Source organism: Emydura macquarii, unplaced genomic scaffold, assembly GCF_026122565.2.
Source record: "Emydura macquarii macquarii isolate MOO-44397 ecotype Brisbane River unplaced genomic scaffold, CSIRO-AGI_Emac_v2 contig_431, whole genome shotgun sequence".
NCBI lineage: Eukaryota > Metazoa > Chordata > Testudines > Chelidae > Emydura > Emydura macquarii.
The window spans coordinates 3,837,581-3,859,589 of record NW_027130568.1 but is presented as its reverse complement, the minus strand read 5'-3'; the positions used below and the strand labels follow the sequence as shown (position 1 = coordinate 3,859,589).

The window sequence follows — 22,009 nt, the reverse complement described above, 5'->3', positions numbered from 1 at the left end:
CAGCTAACTCAAACTCACAGAGCTCAGGCTGCAGGTCTAAAAATTGGAGTGTAGATGTTCAGGCTTGGGCTGGAGCCTGGGCTCTGAGACCCTCCCCGGTTGCAGAGTCTTACAACTCAGCCTGAACCCAAACACCTACACTGTAATTGTATAGCCCACAGCCCGAGTACCATGAGGCCAAGTCAGCTGACCCAGACCAGCCACAGCCATGCTGCTGGTGTTTTGTTGCAGTGTCGATGTACCCAATGTGAGCAGGGAAATTATGCCACTTCATCAGTACAAGATACCTCTGTAGCATAAACCAATTATAATCATCTCTTTTCTCAGGTAAGGTAACAGACTCTCAGCATAGATATTTTGCGGCAAGCATACAATTAACCACCAGCGATGATCTTGAATCTAAAGTAATCTAAGATGTCTAAGGGTAATTTATAATGAAAAGGATTAAACTGGGGTTTGGTACCCAGAAGAAAGTGTTGGACAAAAGCAGCAGAATTTTGTGCTGTTGTGATTTAGAATATTCTGTGCTCATAGGGACATTGAAAAATTAATTAATGATCTCTTTTTATATTTATATATTACACTCACATATTTTGTCCATATTGTTCAGTAACAGCCTAGTTGGCATACTCAATAGAAAGGTAAATTGGGGAGTTATTATATATATAATATATATATATATATATAAAAACAGAGAAAATCTTAAAAAATCTTATACTGGCAAGGCAATGGTTAAAGGGACCAAAGAGGTCAGATTCTAATGTCAAAAATTGCAGTCCTAGGATCATAAATAAACACATATGCAATATATTAATGCAATAAATAAATACTACAATACCACTACCAAAAATAAACACTACAATATATTAATGCATTAACAGTATTGTCCTTACATATGTGAATAATCTGTAGGTGATGGCAGATTCTTTTAACAAATTAAAAGTTTAAATACCTTATTCTCTGCCTGGTTTAGCCCTCTTTTTAGGTCTTCCACCCGAATTCTCAGCTTCTTAACTTCAGCCTCATGTTGTTCCACTCTATTGTTTGCATGCGTCAGTTCTGCCACTTTATCGTGATACTGCTTGTTTAGCTTGTTGTGTGCATGCTGTAGATCAGTGAGTTCCTTTTAAAGAAAAACAATACCATTCAGATACTAAACCAAATTTGGGGCCTGAAACAGGTTTCAAATCTTCTTAAAGGCAACTTTCTATAGGGGAACCTCTTATGGCTCTTGAGAGTCTTGCTATTAAAAAGACTGGCTAAATATATTCCAGTAAATGTTTATTCTAACAAGAAGAATTCTGTATTTTCAGGTGAATTTAAAAGTGTAGGGACCTATTCATATCACTTTACAAAAAAATACAGGGAGAGCAGATCCTCAGCTAGTGTAAATTGTCTTTATATCTCCACTGATGTCACTGGACTATAAAAATGGACACTATCTGAGAATCTGGCCCCAGGTTTTTATCACAGCATTGCAACTGTAACATTCCACCACTGAGGAAGAAAATAGTCCCTTCAGTATCAGAACTGTTCTTCTGCTGCATCTGTGAGTAATGTCAGGGCTAGCTGTGATTGTCTGAGGAGAACTGCTGAGATTGTTACAGTTAAACTATTTATCAAAGCCCTGGCAGCTCCTATTTCAAAGCAGATGAAACAAATATTAAAGTAAAGTTAATCTGTTTCTGGAATGTTTTAAACTGTAAAACGAATCATAGAAGATTAGGAGGTCACCTAGTCCAACCCCCTGCTTAAAGCAGGACCAACCCCAATTAAATCATCCCAAATCATCCTAAATCCGTTTATACCTGTTTTCTCTTGCCAACTCTTAAGTCAAATACATACTTTCATAACTCGCTAACCTCTCACATCTGTACTAAGGTAACAAACATTTGGTCAAATATTTTAAGAGTATGAAAACCAAAGTGGTAGCAGGGAGATGAACTAGATATAAAAAAGTCAGTATTGTCAAGAGAAAAAGTTTTACATTTAAAAGTAACAGTGTGCATAACAACTATCTTGCTTGGAATAAGAAATTTGATTATAAACAAATTATTGTTATTATTACCAATTGCTGTAGTGGTAGTGCTTGAAGTTCCCAGTCCCATTGTGCTAGGTACAATACAAACACAAGAGAAAGACAGTCCCTACCCTGAACGCCTTATAATTTAAGTAGAAGTACATTGCAACCTAAGTAAATTGTGAAGAAATTTGAACCATCAGCTGCATTTATTTAAGAAATTCAGGACACTAGTTGGTATCTATTAGAGTATTGTTGGTTTGATCATCTGTACTGAATATTTAGGGATGCTGTTTTGCAGGGCTTATTAATTTCATATTTGGGGTTAATCAGGGCTTCCTTTTCATATACACTGTAATATATATTATATAAATTATTCATGACAGTCGTGTATACTGTAACAAATAATCTTATTATAATGGTCCCTTGTGTGCTTTAATGTAGTACAGTCTCAAACAGCACTACTTTAAAGTGCCGTAGGTAACCTTTAGTGCACACTAGCAGGACCAATTTGTGCAAAACATTAGTGTGCTTCAGAAATCATACCACCATAATTTGCATTACTATACTCTGTGGAAAAGCCCTTAGATACAAGTAAGCATTTTTGGTGATTTTCTGGCTTTTATTGGATAAACGCCAATTTCTTTTTTTATTTTTTTCCCTTCAAAAAAAATCTTTTTCTCTTATTGGGGGCGATATATTGGAGTTTATTGGTAAAAACAGAAAATCAGAAGCCCTGTGAATATTTCAACATAATTAGCATTTATAAGTAGAAAGTCCACAAGCTCTAGCTTCTGCTTCAACTATTGCCTGTTCCCAATTTACTCCTGTAAGAGTAAGGCCTGGTCTACACTACAGAGTTATGTTGACCTAGCTTTGGATGTGTCTTCTCTTAAATTTGGCTCCCACCTACATAAGTGCCCCGCTATGTGGAATTAATAACACCACCTCCCTGAGTGGCATAGAGTCAGAGTTGATGTACTTAGGTTGATTCAGTGAGAGTGTAGACATTGCGTTACATAGGTCAACCATTACTCTCCTCCAAAAGCTATCCCACAATGCCTCACTGACTGCTGTGTTCATCATTGTGAACTCAGCTGCCAGTGGGTCAGGTAGATAGGAAGCCCTGTGAATTTTCTAAATTCCTTTTCCTGGTCGCCCAGGTTGGTGAGCACACCTAGCAGATCTCCATTATTGAGTAGAGTTGCCCAGATGACTGTGCTGGCTACACGCTGCAGGTACACTCCTACCTGGAGTAGATATTGGATGTCCTGTGCCTGTGGGGAGAAGAGGCTTTGCAGGTACAGCTCTGAACCAACTGTAGAAACATGGACATCTATGAGCAGATTGCTCGGGGGATGCAGGAGAAGGGCTACAATAAGGACCAGCATCAGTGCCATGTGAAAGCCAAGGAACTGCGGCAGGCATACTAAAAAACCAGGGAGGCCAACAATCGATTCAGTGCCAAGCCACAGACCTGCCACTTTTACAAAAAGCTAGATGCCATCCTCAGTGGAGACCACAACAGTGCTTTGGATACTTCTGAGGAGCTCGAGTCACAGGCCCCTGCTGTGAACTGCATAGAGAAAGAGGTGGACAAGGAAGAGGAAGTGGAGTATAGGAGACAGATGACTTTCCCCACATTTTCCACTGCAATCCTGAGTAAGCCAGCTACACATAGGCAAGTATTTCACTGGTGCCTATAGCCTGCTGCCCACCAGGTACTTGGGGAAGAGTTGGTATTGTAGAGAGGCCAAAGGGAAAGATGTTTTGGCAGTGACAGTATCTTGCCCCTTCTTTATGAGAGGGACCTCTGAGAAAAGAGATGGGAAACAGGAGTTTAGAGCTGACATGGAGTGGAATTGGATTCTGTATCCATACTGGATTATTTCTAACACCCACTTAAAAAAAAAGGAGGGAGGATCAATCCTTAAAGGAGCAAAGGGTTTTATTTCCCCTGATGGCCCAAACAAAGCCTCTCCACACCAGTGTATGAGAGATCCTAGCAAGTGCCCCCTCCTCCTCACCCACTAGGATTGCTGTACATTTTATCCCCTCATTTGTGTCAAACTGTTATACCTCCACAAACTGGTTCCCCACCTGGCCTCTTGGGCACATTTTCTGGGCCCCTTCTCAGAAATGGGGCTCCTCAGCCCACCTGCCATAGGTGGCTAGGCTGGTGCCCTAGGACCAGCACTGATTCCCAAGTTATCTCAGTTACTTGAACACTGCTGTCTCTCGGAACTCCACCCAGAAGATGTGATGCTTCTGGTTTATAGTTTAACTCTCTCAGTGGCATAAGGCAGTTGTGAAGCAGTCAACATATACTCATATCATATTGTATCTTTAAAACTAGTTTTGACAGTATTTTCTATCCTTTCAAGTGTGTACCAGTCAGCACATTTCATTAGAACACTCTCTACTTCATTCCCTAAGTGGTCAATAATAATAAGTTAAAAATAATAACAACCACCACCTCCACCATTTAGTTTGGGACACAGAAGAAGTCAATCAGGGTGTCAACACTTCTTCCCACTTGACATTGAACAATCCTACTCTATGCATTTTTAATCCAATTTTGTATACATTTGTAGTGATCAAATCTTATCCTCTATATCACTTTAGTTTCGCCTCTTATTGGCTTGTTGAACCGTATCAAATGCTATATTGAAATAAACTCCCCGCTGTTTCCTTTGTCTACTCCAAGCTAGATATCATTTCAAAGAAAGATATATTGACTTTTGTTTTGTCTTGATGAAACCAACGGTGTGCATTCACACATACCTCATCTCAACTTTCCTCTAGAATCTAAATAATTTCAAAATGACAGTTTTATTAGTTATCTTAGAAATTTATCAGACACTGAAGCTAAATGCAGTTGTTTACAATTCTCTCTATCAGTTTTCATTAGGGTTGTGTATTCGGGATATGCAGCAACCTGAACATAGGAGATTATCCCAGTATTTGTGTTTACGTTTTCATTAGCTTTTCTAATGCCTCAAGGAGACAATTATACCAGGACATTTAAAATAAGTGGAGATCAGATTTTCAGCATATTTCTACCATTCATGAACAGAAATGCTTTAAGACTAGATGTTGTTTTACCTCACCTCCATAAATGACTCCTTCAGGTCCTAAAAATCCCATAAAAAGTGTACACAAGTGGATACAAGTGGTGGTAGACTGTACAAACACAAATTTCTCAGCATCTTCAAAAAGATGCTATATGGGTTTACCTGTACAAATATTCTGAGACCACCCCTACTGCCCCAATGAACAAAAATAACCTACTGTGATTCCACTACTACTACACTATTCCCTTGTGTACTTTAAGGTAAACCATCAGCTCGTGCTTATTTGAATTGAGCTATCTAGATGATCTTTATTGTGTTATTTTCTGAACAGCCTTGTGACTTCCCTACCACCCTGGCAAACTATAAATACAGTAAGTGATGTTACATTTTCAGAGACTATAGTAAAATAGCTATTAAGCACTTCTGCATGCTCCTTGTTATGCTGTTTGCTTTCCTTTCCTTTAGTTACTGCATGGCACATAAAACTACCTTTTGTGCAAATTCATATTGATTTACTTTCCAAGTATTACCTCCACAGATGATTTACACCACATCAGATGGAAAAGTACATGCAATGTATATGTGAGATCTGATCAGACAAACTATGACTAACTTTTTTGATAAATTTAATCTAGTATATATTGCTTCTCTTGTGGGGAGAAAAACAGATCCATTTGAACTGACGTTATAAATTCTCATGAGTTTATGAAATCCTTTATTAGGTCCAGAAATTCCCAGGCAAACTAAAATGATATGGCCTACCTCTGAGGTGCTATTAGGGAAAGAATAACTTACAGAATAAGCTTTTCAGGACAAGTAGAATCAATCATTTTTACTATTATAACCAAGACAAATTCCCATTAGAACCTATGCCACACTTACAAGCAACTACTTTAGATTCTATATACTTGGTGAGCCCAATATAGCAGTACTATGTTTCAAATCACTTCTGTAAATCTAATTGATTTAATAAATTCATACTTAAATTGCTATTCAATTACTTACTCTTCTCTTCAGCAGTTTTACAGTCTCATACATACAGCAGCACTAGAATATAATTAAAGGCCTTATTCATTAAAGATAAATTCTTGTGCTAGTAGGTCAACTCTTTCAAGCTAGAACATTTCTGTATGAAAAAATACTATGGAAAACTGGAAATTAATAAATGCTTCGCTATGGACTGACCTGTACAGGGGTCATATGTAAGTGTCTGGACATGACAAACATATACATTTATCATATGAACATAAAATCAGTACTTCCTCGACAAATCTATAATATCACATTAACATTGAATGCATGTTCACAGCTACCATTTACAATCAGATTATTCAGGGAAGTGACCCAGTAACTCATTGCTTGTAAGGACTATCTGGATATTAAAAAGGTTACAGAACTGAAATATTATATTTTATATATGAAAATAAAAATCACACTGATTCAAATTCAGGGCAGAAGTGTGACCATGCAGATGTCCTAAAAATGGGCAATAATTCACAAAATACACTTTCTGAGCTGTGTATATCCACATATATGCACACAGCTATGAAAAATAATGGATAACCATATCCAATTGTGTAACATGAGTTCAAGGGATTACCAGAGGGGAATGGTCTGATGGTGCGTTCAAAAGCCATTGCAAAGGGTTCAAAGCCATGTTAGTCATATGCATATTATGCCACAAGACAATGAAGATAAAGCTACTTATTCTATATTATTTTTAGTTTTCTCTATGGCACTCAGAAGTGGAGGCTCAGGAGACCGCAAACCAATTTGTGCTCACAACAACCCATTAAGTAGGGAAGTATCATCCATATTGAAAATGGGGAAAATGAGGCAAAGAGTGGTTAAGTGACTTGTCTAAGGTCACAGACAAAGTCTGTAGCAGAGCTGAGTATAGTACTCAAATCTATTTATTATCAGGCCAATGCTTTGGCCATGAGCCCATCCTTTCTCTCCATAACTGAGGAATTTGTTTCAGCTAGGGGCTACAATACATCTTGCTAAAATGAGAATTTGTAGCCCCAAGGAGAGGCAGATTGCCATTTTCCTGCAAGCAAGCAAACGGGCTGCTTGCTCTGCAATTCCCAGTTCATCGCTAAGATTGGTTGGAATGAAGCCCTTACTGATCTCTGCTGCCTCAAAGTAAGTACCAAGAAGGAAACTCTGCATAGCGCACACAGAACTGGTTCCAAAACACTCCACAAAACAGCTTGACTGTGCCAGTGGGTGGTGGATAAGATAGTTTAGCTGCACTGCCTCCCACTCCCAGGGGTTCTACAAACCTCTGACTACAGACATTCATGGCACAGAATGCAGACAAAACATTGTGCTTGGATTTTTACTAGTTTTTTAATCCTGATGAATATGTGAACTATGGTGTGATCCTGGGGATCAGGGCCCCTCAGTTGAAGGTAGGATTATTTCCTTTGAAATGCAAAAACAGGGGCACCCCCACCCACAAGGCAAGCCTGCCGCACCCCAACCCCCAACTACAAGGAAACTCTGCAACCTCCCCATCTTTAACAGTATCTAGAGAGATAACACATATAGATAAGATTGATAACATCATGCATCTCCTCACTCTTGTATGACTCAAACCCTCTGTCACACACACGCATAATGCACTTGAGTATTGGTGGGCAGACAACAGGTTTGATCTGTTATCTCTTAACCTGTGGAAGTGGGAACACTGCAGCATCTTTAGTTGGACACAGACTTTTAACGTTAGATATCCCCGTGTATTGCGATAATGATGCAAATCTTTAGCCCCATGTAAAAATAAACCCAGCAGATTAAATAATCTTTCTGGCAACTGGCAAATCCATAAAAAACTGGCCAGGCCGGTCAAATACCGGTCATGTGGTAACATTTCAATGGCATGCATATTCAGAAGCAGAGCAGTAACTGTGTAACACACAGTTCATTAATCCCTACCAGCTTGAGATGCATTCATGCTGGCAGGGTTGCTTTTTGCAGAAGAAAATGAAGAAGCAACAATTAATTTGAAAAAAAGGAGTACAGGGGAAAGAAATTAATATGGAAGAATCTGTCTAGGGTCCTCAAAAGTTTTGCAGTCCCAGTTAGTTCCTCTTGTATATGCACTTTCAGCACTCTGCCATTATACATTAACATGAGTATTTGTGTTTTGACTACTAAGGCTATTTGTTCAGGACTTTATCGTTTATGGGAAGGAAGACTAATGTTACCCCAATAAATCAAGTACCTTTTTGTAACGGGAAAGGGCAAAGAGGCGTGAGCAGCGGGTGGGGGGGATCAGTGCAGGGGGGCTGAATGGGAACAGGGCCTACTTGGACCCCCAGTGCCAGCTGGGCTCCACGCCACCAGGCAGGGAGGGCAGGCACCCTTTGCTTTCAGGGGGCGCAGCCTGTGTCCTGCCTGTGCTGGGCCCCATGCTGAGTTCCCTGCAGTGCTGGAGGGCAGTAACTGTGATGCTGGGGCAGGCCAAGCCAACTCCTCCTGCAGTGGCATGTGGAGGCTGGGCAAGTGTGGGGGTGGAGTGTGAGTAGGGCCTTGGGGAAAGGGCAGGGTCATGCAGTAAGGCCCCCTCAACCAGCCTCCCAAAAGGCAGGTGTCACATGCTACTCATGAGTATAGACTTGAAATTAGATGAAAGTTTCTAACCATAAGGAGTGAAATTCTGGAACAAGTAAGTAGTGGGTGCAAAAAACCTAACTGGCTTCAAGACTGAGCTAGATAAATTTATGGAGGAGATGATATGATGAGACTGTCTACAATGGCATGAAGCCGAAAGGCCAGTGATGGGACACTAGATAAGGAGGGCTCTGAGTTAGTGCAGAGAATTCTTTCCCAGATGTCTGGATGGTGGGTCTTGCTGACGTGCTCAGTGTCTAACTGATCACTATATAGGAGGTCAAGAAGAAATTTTCCCTCAGGTCAGATTGGCAGAGATCCTGGGAGGTTTGCACCTTTCTCTGGAGCATGAGTCACTTGCAGGTTTAAACTAGTGTAAATGGTGGATTCTGTGTAACTTCCAGTCTTTGAATCATGATCTGAGGACTTCAGTAACGCAGCCACAGGTTATAGGTTTATTACAGGAGTGTGTAGGGGAGGTTCAGTGGTCTGAAGTGTGCAGGATGTCAGACTAGGTGATCATGATGGTCCCTTTTGGCCTTAAAGTCAATTGGCTTTTTGGCTCCAAATATACTTTGAATAAGATGGGCAACTAAAGAGATAAAAAACAGACAAATACCTAGACCAGAAGTTTTCAATCTGTGATCTGCAGACCCTTGGGAGTCCACAGACTATGTCTAAGGGGTCCGTGAAAGGTGATTATGAAAATAAAGTTTCAGATCCCAGAAAAGGCATTCCATTTTTCTGATCAATCAAAAGTATGTGAATACCCCCATCTATGGGTCAAAACCCAGAAGTGTTGTCATCACCATAGAAGCTCACAGTTTAGCACCCTTTTTCATGCTGCGTCAAATACCATGCTGAGCACATGTAACATTTATAGTTGAATTATGTTCAGTCAATTTTCAGTTTAAGAGTTACATTGTTCTATGCATTTTGAACTTGAAAATGGACCTGTGGCTTAAGACAGGAAGAGTGAAACCTCAGCAAAATAGGGAGGCAGAGAATGCTTTGGTGTCATACAATGATAATTTAACAAAGAAAGATAATTCCAAGCAAAGAAAGACAGACAGAAAGCAATGCTGCAGCTCTTACTACAAGTACGAAATGACAAAGTGAACATTTCAACAGTCTTACTGAAACTCAAAAGAAAACTAGGTGATATGACCCAAATTATATTCACTTTGACCAGGACTTGATGATCAATGACCTCAATGTGTCCTGTGTTATGAAGTTCTCTATAATGAGAGTCTGAAACCAGCCAATCTTCATCACCACCGTGAAACAAATCACTCCCAGTTTAAAGACAAAAGTACCCATTTCTTCGAGAAGAAACTGAGTAAATTGACAACAAGAAAGAAAATTGTCCATTTTGCCTTCAGTGTGAATACGAAAGTGCTTGAAGAATCTTTTTGTGTGAGCTAGAGAATTGCTAAGGTGAGTCACACAATTGCAGAAGACCTTTTGCTACATGCAACAAAAGATATGGTGACAGCATTGGTGAATGCAAAAGCAGCCAAGCAATGTGATTTAATACCTCCCTCAGAAAAGACTGCTCCACGCCGAATTCATGACATAAAAAAATCAGTTTGTAGTCCAAATCGAGAGCAGCTCATACTTTGTTTTGCAGCTAGAGACATCTACAAATGTTGCCAGTGTTGCCAACTTACTTGTATATGTGACATACAAGTTTGAAAGTGGGGTGTTTTTGTTTTGTCACCCTTTACCAACCCGGACTCGTGCAGAAGATTTATTCAATGTACCCGAAAAGAAATGACATGGACTGGGGTAAATGCATTGGGATTTGCACTGATGGTGCACATTCCAGGACAGGGAGTATTTAAGGTTAGTTGTACATATTCAGAAAGTAGACCCTGATGTTCATAGGGAACACTGCAGTGTTCACTGGGAGGCACTGTCAGTGAAGAAAATGCCAGGCAACCTGAAAAGTGTCTTGGATATGGCTCTAAAAATGGTTAATTTTATCAATGCTCAACAAGTCAACTTACGTATATTTTCAGCTCTGTGAAATGAAATGGGCAGCAAATGTGAATTTACTTCTTCATACTGAAGTGTACTGGCTGTTGAGAGACAAAGTGCTTGTGCATTTTTTCGAACGGCATTCAGAAGTGCAAGCTTTTTTTTTTTTTTTTTTTTTACCATCCATTTGAAATATCATGTCACCTTGGAAACAAAGCATGGCTTTATTGTCTTGCTTACCTGTCTGATATTTTTTCATGCCTGAATTACCTCAACTTAAGACTGCAAGGAAAGAATGTAATGGTTTTCAATGCGCGTGACAAAATTGAAGCGTTCATCGAAAAGCTTCAACTCTGGGTTTCTCGAGTAAGAGAAAACGACTTTGACACATTTGAAACCTTTGACAGCTTTTTGGCTGAAAATGAGTTGGTGCTGGACAGTGATGTGAAAAGCGAAAGAGAGGAACACTTGGTGGCACTCAAATCTCAGTTTCGCCAGTGCTTTCGTGAAATATGCAATGAGAAAGAGCAGATACATAACCCTTTTGTAGCAGACTGCAACTCTAGGTCCTGTCTAACAGCTAAAGAGGAAGAGCAGTTACTCAAGTTATCCTCGACAAGAGACTGAAACTTAAATTCAAGCAGGAACCTCTTGCATGATTCTGGTTGAAAATGAAAAAGGAATACCCTGATCTAACAGACAAGGCCATTAAAGCCTTGATGCCATTCACCACCACATATTTAGGTACAAGAGGGTTTTCAGCCTTAGTATCAATGAAAACGAAATATCAAACCAAACTAGATGTTGAAGGAGAGCTAAGACTGAACTATTTCCTATCCTACCAAACCTTCACGTGCTTTGTGCCATGAAGCAAGCCCAACCATCGCATTAGAACTGATGATAAAACAGTGAGTTCATGTTGTTGTTCACAACAGTTTGTCAATGGACTTAGGGCCCACTCACACTGGGCTGATATTCCATTTCCCAGAGTGGTTCGTTTCATTTTGGAACATTTGCCCTTCAGTGTGAAAACTCCAATTGTTTCTGGGAATGATTAAAACAAACCGTATTGAGACCACCCAAAGGGATGTTCTCGGTACAGCTCCCTATGGTCTCGGTATGGTTGGCTATTTATTCTACATTGCAAAGTGTGCTCAGTGCACATCCAGTGTGAAAGGAAATGATCTGCGGATGAGTGCAGTTGGTAAGTGTGTTGAGCTTGGTACATTTAAAAATATCCCCAGTGTGAAAGGGGGTTTAAATGATCTATTTATGTTTGCTGTAGAGACAACAGAGTTCCAAAGTGGTCTGCGCCTCCATTCGAAATGTAGGGATCTGCAAGTGAAAAAAAGTTGAGAACCACTGTTCTAGACATATCAAAAGCAGATCCACTCTAGAGTAACTCCACAGACCCCTCCTATAGTCTGCAGGTATGTCAGCAGCACCTCATGCTTGATAATTTCCAACGTAGCTGAAAGATCCAAAAGAATTGTCATGGATAACTGATCTCTATCCATTGCCAGAACATAATCATCAATACAGTATTATCTAAAACCTAGCCAACTGGAATTAAGAGACTTGAGGACTCCAGGAACTGCTGGTGCTATTTCCTCAGCATTCTTGACCATCTTCACCCAAAACTGGGTGACAGAGAGTTTGTCTTAAGCAAGAGTCTAACAAACACTGCATCAGAAACTGACACCTTCATGCAGGCATTAACAGTCATTTCCCACAATGGCTCTACATCTCTCCACTGTCTTTCACTAGAAAGGATGGACATGGCTTTAACTCACATGTAACCAATATATCCTTCAACACCTCCAGAGCCATAGCAAGTGTCACAGATAGCAACCCAAAGAGTGAAGTTTCTACATTTGTTCTACCTCCAATCCCTCCCTCCTCCTCCACATGAGAACTTGCTCTAAATACAAGTGAAATATCTGCAAAGAATTTGAAAACTTCTCACAGTGAGATGCATGCAACTATCAGAAGGTGCAAATAGCCTGGATTAGTTAGGGTGTTAACTAACTACTGGAGCTACACCAGTTGCCAATTTTCTGTACTTCCTACACAGACACAACATAAGGTGTTTTTTAAAAAAGCAACTGATCCTATTCAGAGCAGAGTTTATGTCTCTGGCATTTCAGTCAGCTTCCCTCCCACTTCAGTCACATGTCATTTGACTACTGTGGAGACTTGCAAGCATGAAGTCAGCAAAGAGGGAATTTATGAAACACTATCACAACATTCTGCCAAATTGACTGAGCAGTCTGTTGGTAAGACTAGCTATTCTTCAGTCTTCCAGAACTCCCCTGTGGGCAGGTTGTTCCATATGCTCTGATTCTCTCCTCCGTTTCATTCCATTCTTTTTCCAGAAGTTTTATTTTTAAAGCTTGGTGTCTCATCCCCTCTTGTAGATACTCATCCTTCTGTGTGTTTTTATATATCAGACAGTTTTTTCACTTTATTTCGTATATAGCTTATGTCTATTTATGAGATTCACTTTAGAATATTTTGTAATGCCCACTGTACACCTTTAAAGTTCACAGACACAGTGTATTAAAAGCTGTTTCTCTACCAATTTTTATATTTTACATTTCATTTAGGTTGAGAGAGGCTTAATGGTCTGAGTATATGCTTAAGAGCCATTTTAATCTCAATTCAGACACTAAACCTCCATGCAGCCTTGAGAGAGTCACTTAATTTTTCACCCAAAGTTTCTCTATTTGTATAATACGGATAACAACAGCCTCACTGGTATTTTCATCATGATCCTGCACCATGGAGAACCCACTGATTTCCATTAGATTCTTTGAGTCAGAATGAAAGCTCAGGGCTTTAGTGCCACTTCTGTGTCAATATTTTTACTGCATCAAAAACCCTGGTATTAAGGTGGTGTTTTTAGTTAACATAAGAATATTATTAATGCGTCAACTAAATTCTCAGGTTCTTACTCAAATTTGACTCATTCCTTAATCAGGAAAACTCCCATAGATATTATTGAGAGTTTACCAAAGTAAGAACTGAGTAAGAATAACTTCAGGATTTAGCCCATTAAGCTAACAGGGGCTTCTGTTACAAGATTTCTGCAATGCTTTATAATGCATCAAATTTCAGTATGTATTATCTGAAGTTAAAAATATTTTATTTTCTCCTATATAAAGGGTCTACTCCTACATAACATGCAGTAATAAAAGACAATCTTCTCCAGCTTCCTTCTGGTGGACTTTCAGAGAAACACATCAGAACTCTAAGAAATATAGAGTATAGGATTTTGAAGGCACAGTTGAAACTTGGGGATTACATAGGTTCCCTTACCTAATTCACTTCTAAGAAAACTTCATGAAAGCTATCACCTTCATACCGTCTATCATTATGTAAAAGCTAGAATTATAGGTAGTAATTCTTTTTATGAGGTTATTCAGGACTTCAGTCATGTGGCAAATAAAAAGCATGTAATTCATGATAGACATAGCATCTTCTAATCTAAGAGCCATCAGTTGAAATACAACACTTTGAAATGCCTCTAAATCTGAATTTGTCACTGCTGGTAGCCCAATATAATTGAAGTGCTTAAAAGTAAAAGCTTTTCCTGTTGTTTAATTTTGTACAACATGAAACTATGCACACAAAAACTATTTTCTCATCTGCTGTTCTTCCCCGATCTTTTGTCTTATTTTTTTCTTTGACTCCTGAAGACAGCACTAGAAAAAGAATCACATAAAAAATAAAAAACATTACATGACATTCTTTTGAAAGGCGCCAGTATCTGTACAGAGCGATTTTTTCTCTTTGCGATGAAAAAAGATTGAAAATGAAAATGACTGAAAAGCCTTGAGACTGTTAAAAAGAGTATTTAGATAAAAATCAATATCATGCTAACCTCTGCTGAATACACTGAAGTCACTAAAGGTTTATATCCCACCAACATTTAAATAAAAAAGGGGTTTGTTTTGCTTTACATATTTCACCATATTCAGTGCATTCAAGGTATTCTCTTCATCCTAATTCCATATCTTTAAGTGACTTAACTGGTTCATTGTTTATATCTGATTGATCTTTCTTACGCTAGTATAAATCATGATTGACGGCACTGATGTAATGAGAAGCCTAAAACAAATGTTCAGATCCAAACACTCCTGATCCTTGGGGTGCATGCATTTTCCTCCAGATGTTACACCTCGGAAGCATTGGTAATTAGCAAATCATGCAGTTCAGTTAATATCACTTATCCAGTAGTTCATTTCTGAATATATCAAATAGTTTTGATTAATTCAGATCAATGTCTGTACAACACTTAAAAAAAGGTGTCAAGAATTTAATTATCTAGGAATTTAGGAAACAGGAAAGAAACAAATGTAATCCCTTATGCCCTCTTCATTCATATGTATTAGGGCTTCCAACAGGCTTTATAATGAAAAAGGAGCAGAGCGTGCTTCTGCAATCCAAAAATTTATACAAAATTGATATTCAAGTCACCAGAATTTTGGCAACATATCAGAAGATGAAGCTGAACTGGCCAAAATGAGTAAAAGGCATCAATACACACCACAAAGGGTTCTCTTTGATCCATCATTAGAGAACGTTCACCAGCACTGACAGCATAAGGAAGTGACTAGCATTATAAAAATTGTTGCATGGACTTAGTTTAGGTACTCCTTCCAATCTTCAGCCTCCATCCTCCCTTAACAAAAACACCATTCAGATAGAGATGGCTATAAGGGATGATTTCTTCAAAAAGATCATTCTGTGAATGGGGGGCAAGGAGGGAAGACAGAAGAAAGGGGTTTTACTATAGAATCATAGTGTAGCATAGTACAGTGTGTGTGTGTGGGGTGGTATTTCTGCCTCCAAATTTCACAATGAAAGAGGTCAAAGTCACTTGCATGGCAGTATTGTGCTTTTATATTAGCTCTGGCACTCCATTCCCTAAGCCCCAGGCAGAGCAGTGCCAATGGAGCTGTAGCATAAGGCCAAGGAGGGGTTCTGCATGAAATAAATAAGTAATGCAGGCCCAGGCTGAATTATCTTTTTTTTTTTGCCTAAACTCCATGGGAGCATGTGTGAGTGTCAGGACAATAAATGCACTTCCCCTATGCCCCACTCACCAGCCAGCCCTGTCTCTCTTCACTCCCTATGCAGATCCCAGACCTGTGAAGGCATCCATATAGTCCAGGGGAAAGGCAGAGATTCGTAGAGGCAACTCGCAACTCACCCTACCCCTGGGTGAGAAGAGAGATCCATGTTCAGACTGCAATCCAAGCCTACATTATTGCAACAAATTTCCTCTCAAAATAGAAGCTATCACTGAGCACATTTGCTTGACTTTAGATCCCATGCTGCTTCCTATGGTTTTAAGAAAGAAATCCACTGTACTCATATTTGAAATATGCACTCAATTGCTAAGTAAATATTGTGCTGATCATGTACAATATTTTGGAGGCTAAAATGATTATCTGTGATTAATAATGATTGATGTTAGCCTTGTGCATTGACCTTGCTGAGTAGCTAGTTCATGTGAGGAAAAATTGCATGTAACGAAAGTAAATCATAATTCTGTATGATCTAAACATCCAAGATAAACAGAAAACTAATCCTGCTGGCACTTGGCTGTCAATTAGCTTTGGCTTCCTTATTAATACTTTGCAGTCTTATTCAAAGTGAATGCTGAAAATGCAAAAGATTCCGATCATTTTCTAAAAACATGTAGAAGCGACTTGGGAATCTATTATCATTTTAAGCACAAGAGACCATTAAATCACTTAACATGTCATCTACTCACTTTCAATTACCCACACTCTTTCTTGGGGATGTATAAACTCTCTAAGCATATAAAGTAAGCCTTTGAGATTTTTTTAGTTGAATGACATTGATTTTTAGTATTGTATGGATGTAGACTTCATTAGAAATGCAAACAAATTAATGGCACACCAAAAATAAACCCAGAGAAAGTGTTTTTGATGTATTTACAACCTCAAGGCAGCATAATCAATAGCGAAAATGCACTTAAAATATGGATTGTGAGTAAGAAGTCTTTTTTTTAAATTATACAGAATTTACAAATAAATCTTTAAAATGCAAGATATGATCAATTTAACTTATTCAACCCATCTCAAAGTTGTATTTTCCTTGTTGTCATATTTAGGTAGAGCTGTAGCTTCCTACCGTCACATTCTTTATACTGTTAGCTGTAGTAAATGAATGATTCAATTAAGTGGTGTCTAGATCACCACTATGTCTTTCAACTGCCATGGGCTGCTGCATTATAAGGACACATGAGCACTGACATAGCAGATTGCTCCAGCCAACACACTAATGTCTGTTTCTATTGCCACATTCTGAGCCACTCACTTCAATGCTGTTATCATGGTAAAGATTTTATTAGTTTGTTCTTGTGACACAGAAGGAATGGGAACAATTTAGTAGGAGTTATTTTCATAATGCCTAGGTTAGCAATAGTGCACCATCCCAAACTGATAGAGAAGGCACTATCAAACTCAGACAAGTCCAACTGTGCATATGTTTAAATTAAAAACTTATGTCTAAGAAACAAATACCCAAGATATTCATGGAAAAAGACCACAGAAAATCCTCTGTTTCAGTTTTGATTTCAGCTTTAAAAGGCTTCTGTAATCTGTACCAAATTAATTAAGTCCATATGCTTCTTCTATGTGTATGAGTACATGCCCTTGAGGTGGATCTACGGCACAGAACGCTACAACTTTATGGTTTATTCTGAAGACAGTAGAGTCATTTTGCTGTTACATTTGAAATATGACAAGAAAATTTGATGTCATGTTGCTATTTAAGGCAAATACTGAGGTATCCTTCTACTAATATCTTCTGTTGAGGGTTTCCTCCACTTTACTGATATTCCAGCTCAGTGGTGGACAAATAGTAGTGAATTTTTAGAGCAGAGCATAAGAATTGTCATCACATATCCCATTTAATAATGTAATTATACACAGGTATCTCATATTGCTTGAAAATATATTCTGGAGCAGGTATAAAGATATTCAGTACACCCCAAAATCTTCTGTGCTTAAACATACTTCATCTCAAATGGTCCCTTAGAATATATGCTATTTATGCTAAACTATCTGTTTGATCTTGTATTTAGCTGTGACATTCTGAGTACCTTTCCCAGACCTTAGGAAGAGCTCTGTGTAACTCAACTGCTTGTCTCTCTCACCAACGGAAGTTGGTCCAATAAAAAATATTAATGCACCTACTTTGTCTTTGTACCGATCTATTGTGACTAGGGCAGATTCAATACATCATGAGTTCATATGACTTCCATACTTCTCTCAAGGCACTGATTTTTTTTTTGTTTAGTCTATCATCAATTGAGTCCAAAAATGATTTCTGAAATTCTCCACTATACTCAACATCAATAATAGATGTGTCAACAAATCAATGTAAGACTATGGAACATAATAAATAAAGGAAGGGGGAGATAAAGAGCGAACGATCACCTTTTTAGGGGGTTATGAGGAATTTACCCCCTCCCAAGTGATCATACCTCTCTGATTTCCCCTTTCTCAAATTTGCTGAGAAGAGGGAGAAACAAATGACTTATGGTTCCATTTAATCTCTTCTCTAAACTGACCCAGTGAATGTTCACACATGCCACAATGAGCCAGCGGGCTGAGAACTGATCCTCAGATTTGTGGTGATTATAATTGGTCAGAAAATACCTGTCTAAATTAAATTTGGTCCAAAAATATATCCCACCAGCAGGAAAAATAATCAGGTTAAGTGCATGACTTCAATATCTGACTAAAAGTTAAACGGGTGTTTCAGTGATTTACTGAACTGGGGCTCTGTTCAGTAGGCAGAGGCAGTTCCCTACATGTTTCAGCTATGAGAAGGCAGAAAGTCCACTCATCAGTTATGAAGCATACATTCTAATGAATTCAGTATCGCCAACTCCAAGCATTCTAAAATTATGTGTCAGCATCCCATCCCCCTCAAAAAAGTAATGAGTTTGACTTGAAAAAGCATGAGATTTTAAGTAGTAAATTGATGGTTGCTTTTATTTGCCTTCTGGTCTCTAGAGCCTTTAGTGTTGATATTGTCAAGCTTTTCTCTGCAATGATAAGGACTAGAAAGTTCCAGAGGGGTAGCCATGTTAGTCTGTATACAGCAAATACAACAAAGACAGCCCATGAAAGCTTATGCCTGCAGAAATTAAATTTGTTAGTCTTTAAAGTGCTACAGGACTCTCATTGCTAAGGACTAGAGAGTTACTTAAAAAAAAAGAAAGTGGAGATTTTCACTTAATTACCTGACTCCAGAAGCTGCAGCTTTAAAAAATAATACCAAACATCACAAGTCTGAAGATCAAATCACAAAGAGTTGGCAACACGTTGGGCCATGAAGGCACTATTGCCAGAGTCTGCCTAGCCTCCTGTTCAATTACCTCCCCTTTCCTGAACCCAAGAGTCAGTCAGTTTGCCAACCCCACAAATAGTTCAGAGTCCAAAACTACCAACATTGTAAAAGTTTTGGGCTCCCAAAGGTCATAGATGTGCCAACCTCCACTTACTAGGAAGTGAAGGGAGCTGTTGGATTTACATGCCCATGCTTCATCAAAAGAGAAGAATGAGGGAGGATTTGATAGCAGCCTTTAACTACCTGAAAGGAGGTTCCAGGGAGGATGAGGCTAGGCTGTTCTCGGTGGTGGCAGATGACAGAACAAGGAGCAACGGTCTCAAGTTGCAGTTGGGGAGGTCTAGGTTGGACATTAGGAAAAAGTTTTTCACTAGGAGGGTGGTGAAGCACTGGAATGGGTTTCCTAGGGAGGTGGCGGAATCTCCATCTTTAGAGGTTTTTAAGCTGAGGCTTGACAAAGCCCTGGCTGGGATGATATAGCTGAAGTTAGTCCTGCTTTGAGCAGGGGGTTGGACTAGATGACCTCCTGAGGTCCCTTCCAACTCTAATATTCTATGATTCTATGAACTCCTGGCTTTAAAACAAATGTGTGAAAGAAACTAGACCCTCCCACCCCCAGTCACCAGACACTAGAACATTTTGGGCAGTCTTTAAAGGGACAGTTAAAAGTAGTTCATGAATTTAATTTTATAATGTATGTTTATAAATGTATAAAGCGCATATACATGTGTACATATTTTGATTATATCTCTTTCTCTCCCAACCTTCATATATTGCTCATCTTAGAATATAAGAACTCTAGGGTAAACTCATTTAAAAAAATAAAGATCTTTTAGTTTAAAGGTTATGTCAATAAGAATAGGGGAGGCGTAAACTACAAGTCAAGGATATAATTTAATCTGAAATTAAACCTGTCTTCCACTGTCATTGAAGTCAAAGATTTCATGAGTTGGCCCTTTAAGTATAACACAATTTTTATATATATTTTGCAGTTCTCTCCTCTTGCACGACATTTACTTGATGGAAGAATCAGAACACATTGTCATTAATATGAATGAGACATTTAAAATGGGAGATATTGGCCCACAGTGCAGACAGGTGCAGAACAAGCGTCTTTCCTCACAGTCTCAATCCTAGCAAATACCCCTACCAGTTTAGACCTGGGCTTCTCTTGAAAAAGTATCTCATGCCACACTGTGCTGTGGTTTTGTAGCATCAGGAGTAGGCTGAGATAGACCATCTGTAAAATTCATTTTCTCTTAATACCCATGCCAGCATTCAAGCCCAGGTCTTCAAAAAATGAGTTCAGCTATGTTGCAAGTGGGGACAAAAATGTGAATGAAGGTAAAAGAAAACAGACTTCTGAAGACATATTTTGGCTGAAAGCCTTTCTAATGTTTATAATTGATGAAGAAATATTAGAGCAGCTTATGTCTTCTATTTAGAAGCAATTTTGCCAGATGCTTTGTTCTTTGTTTTTATTATCAGGGACATCTGCACGAAAACAGTAGCCTTCTGCTCCTGCTGTTTATTTCTCACCAGAAGTCATAATTCTCCATTTGCCAATAGACCCGTGAGAAATGTTTGCAGCAAAGTACCTGATTCGGAGTTCACACACAAAATCAAAGCACCACGGTCTCATTCTTTCAAGCATGCTAATTTTTCATCAAAACCAAGATGTGAGGGGGTTTTTAAACTCAGTTTAAATAGATGTTGGTAGAGGTTAGAATTTTGATGGGTGCACTGTAAAATATCATATGATCTCTTTAGACACTAATTGGCTGAGTCTCCACTTTTGATCATAAGGAAGGGAAGCAATTCCATTTGTAGTTGTGTATTAACTACAGGTGGCGAAAACTGCCAGTTTTGTTTTGTGTTGGTTCTTGGACTTAAACCAGCAGTGTAATTTGAAGATGTAGCAACGCCCTAAGAAACACTTGGATCTTCTGGGTTTCAAATATCAAAGGAAGTTTTAATAATAAGCCTGTTAAGACATTTTACACAAAGAAACAATCCTTTATACAGAATCCACTCTAAAATCCATGCCAACTTGTAGAGAGTAGAATAAAAGATGCATTTAAAAGACAAATTCAAAAACAGCAGTATTAAAAAAATTAGATATGCACTATATAGTCTGGGTGAATCCCCTTTTTCAGACTCAGTGCCCCTTGTCAACCTCCCTTCTAGGATTTGGAGAAGTTGTTGGTAATTCCTCCATAGTACGTATCCATCTGGGGCCCCCTCTTGTGTCATCACCACTGTTTGTGACCATTTTTCCCCCATCTCAGAGATGCACAACATCAGTTTCATACAGTGTTAGCAGCTCCTGAGACCTCAAATCATTTTGATATTTTTTCCTGTTTGCCCCATCTCTTCCTATATAGGTCTGCAAATCCTCAGTGACTGTGACTTCAGCTTCTAACAATGTAGGCAACCGTGTTTTCAGTGGAACAAAATGTCAACAAGTACCTGTGCTTCATTGGTGCTAAATATGGCTCAGACACTAGTGTACTACCCAACACCTTGACAAAAACAGTATAATTAGCACTAAAAGAAAACTCACATGTATTGGAGGGTAAATGGATAAAACTCAGGGTTTATGGTGAGCTTATCCCGAGTAAAGACACATGTGAACTAAATTTATGGGCAAATACACAAATTAGAAAAGACACAATTTGTAAGTGTACCAGGGAAAAGAGCACCAATTTTTGAGTTAAAAACATATCAAGCCCTTGGTCTCATCAAGAGGGTGCATTCTTTGGAGGGGTAAGGGGACAAAACAATTGATGGAGAGATTGAGGAAGTTTTCCAAGGGATAGGGAAGCTTTTAACAGTACAAGATAGAGCTAAAAGAGCCCAGTTACCCCATAATTCATGCCCTTAGTAAAATTCCCCTTGCTCTAAGGAGCTGGATAGGCTCATTGCT

At 38.9% G+C, this 22,009-nt stretch overlaps 1 protein-coding gene across 2 annotated transcripts in view; it reads right to left on the bottom strand.

Annotated features, from left to right (window-relative positions):
* Positions 1 to 22,009, bottom strand: part of CCDC102B (coiled-coil domain containing 102B) — a 266,993-nt gene that overhangs the window by 107,835 nt on the left and 137,149 nt on the right. For both annotated transcript variants that reach the window (XM_067537430.1, XM_067537431.1), the window contains one exon: positions 953 to 1,123. In XM_067537430.1, coding sequence (XP_067393531.1) covers positions 953 to 1,123 — 171 coding nt within the window. The remainder of the gene's footprint in view (positions 1 to 952; positions 1,124 to 22,009) is intronic.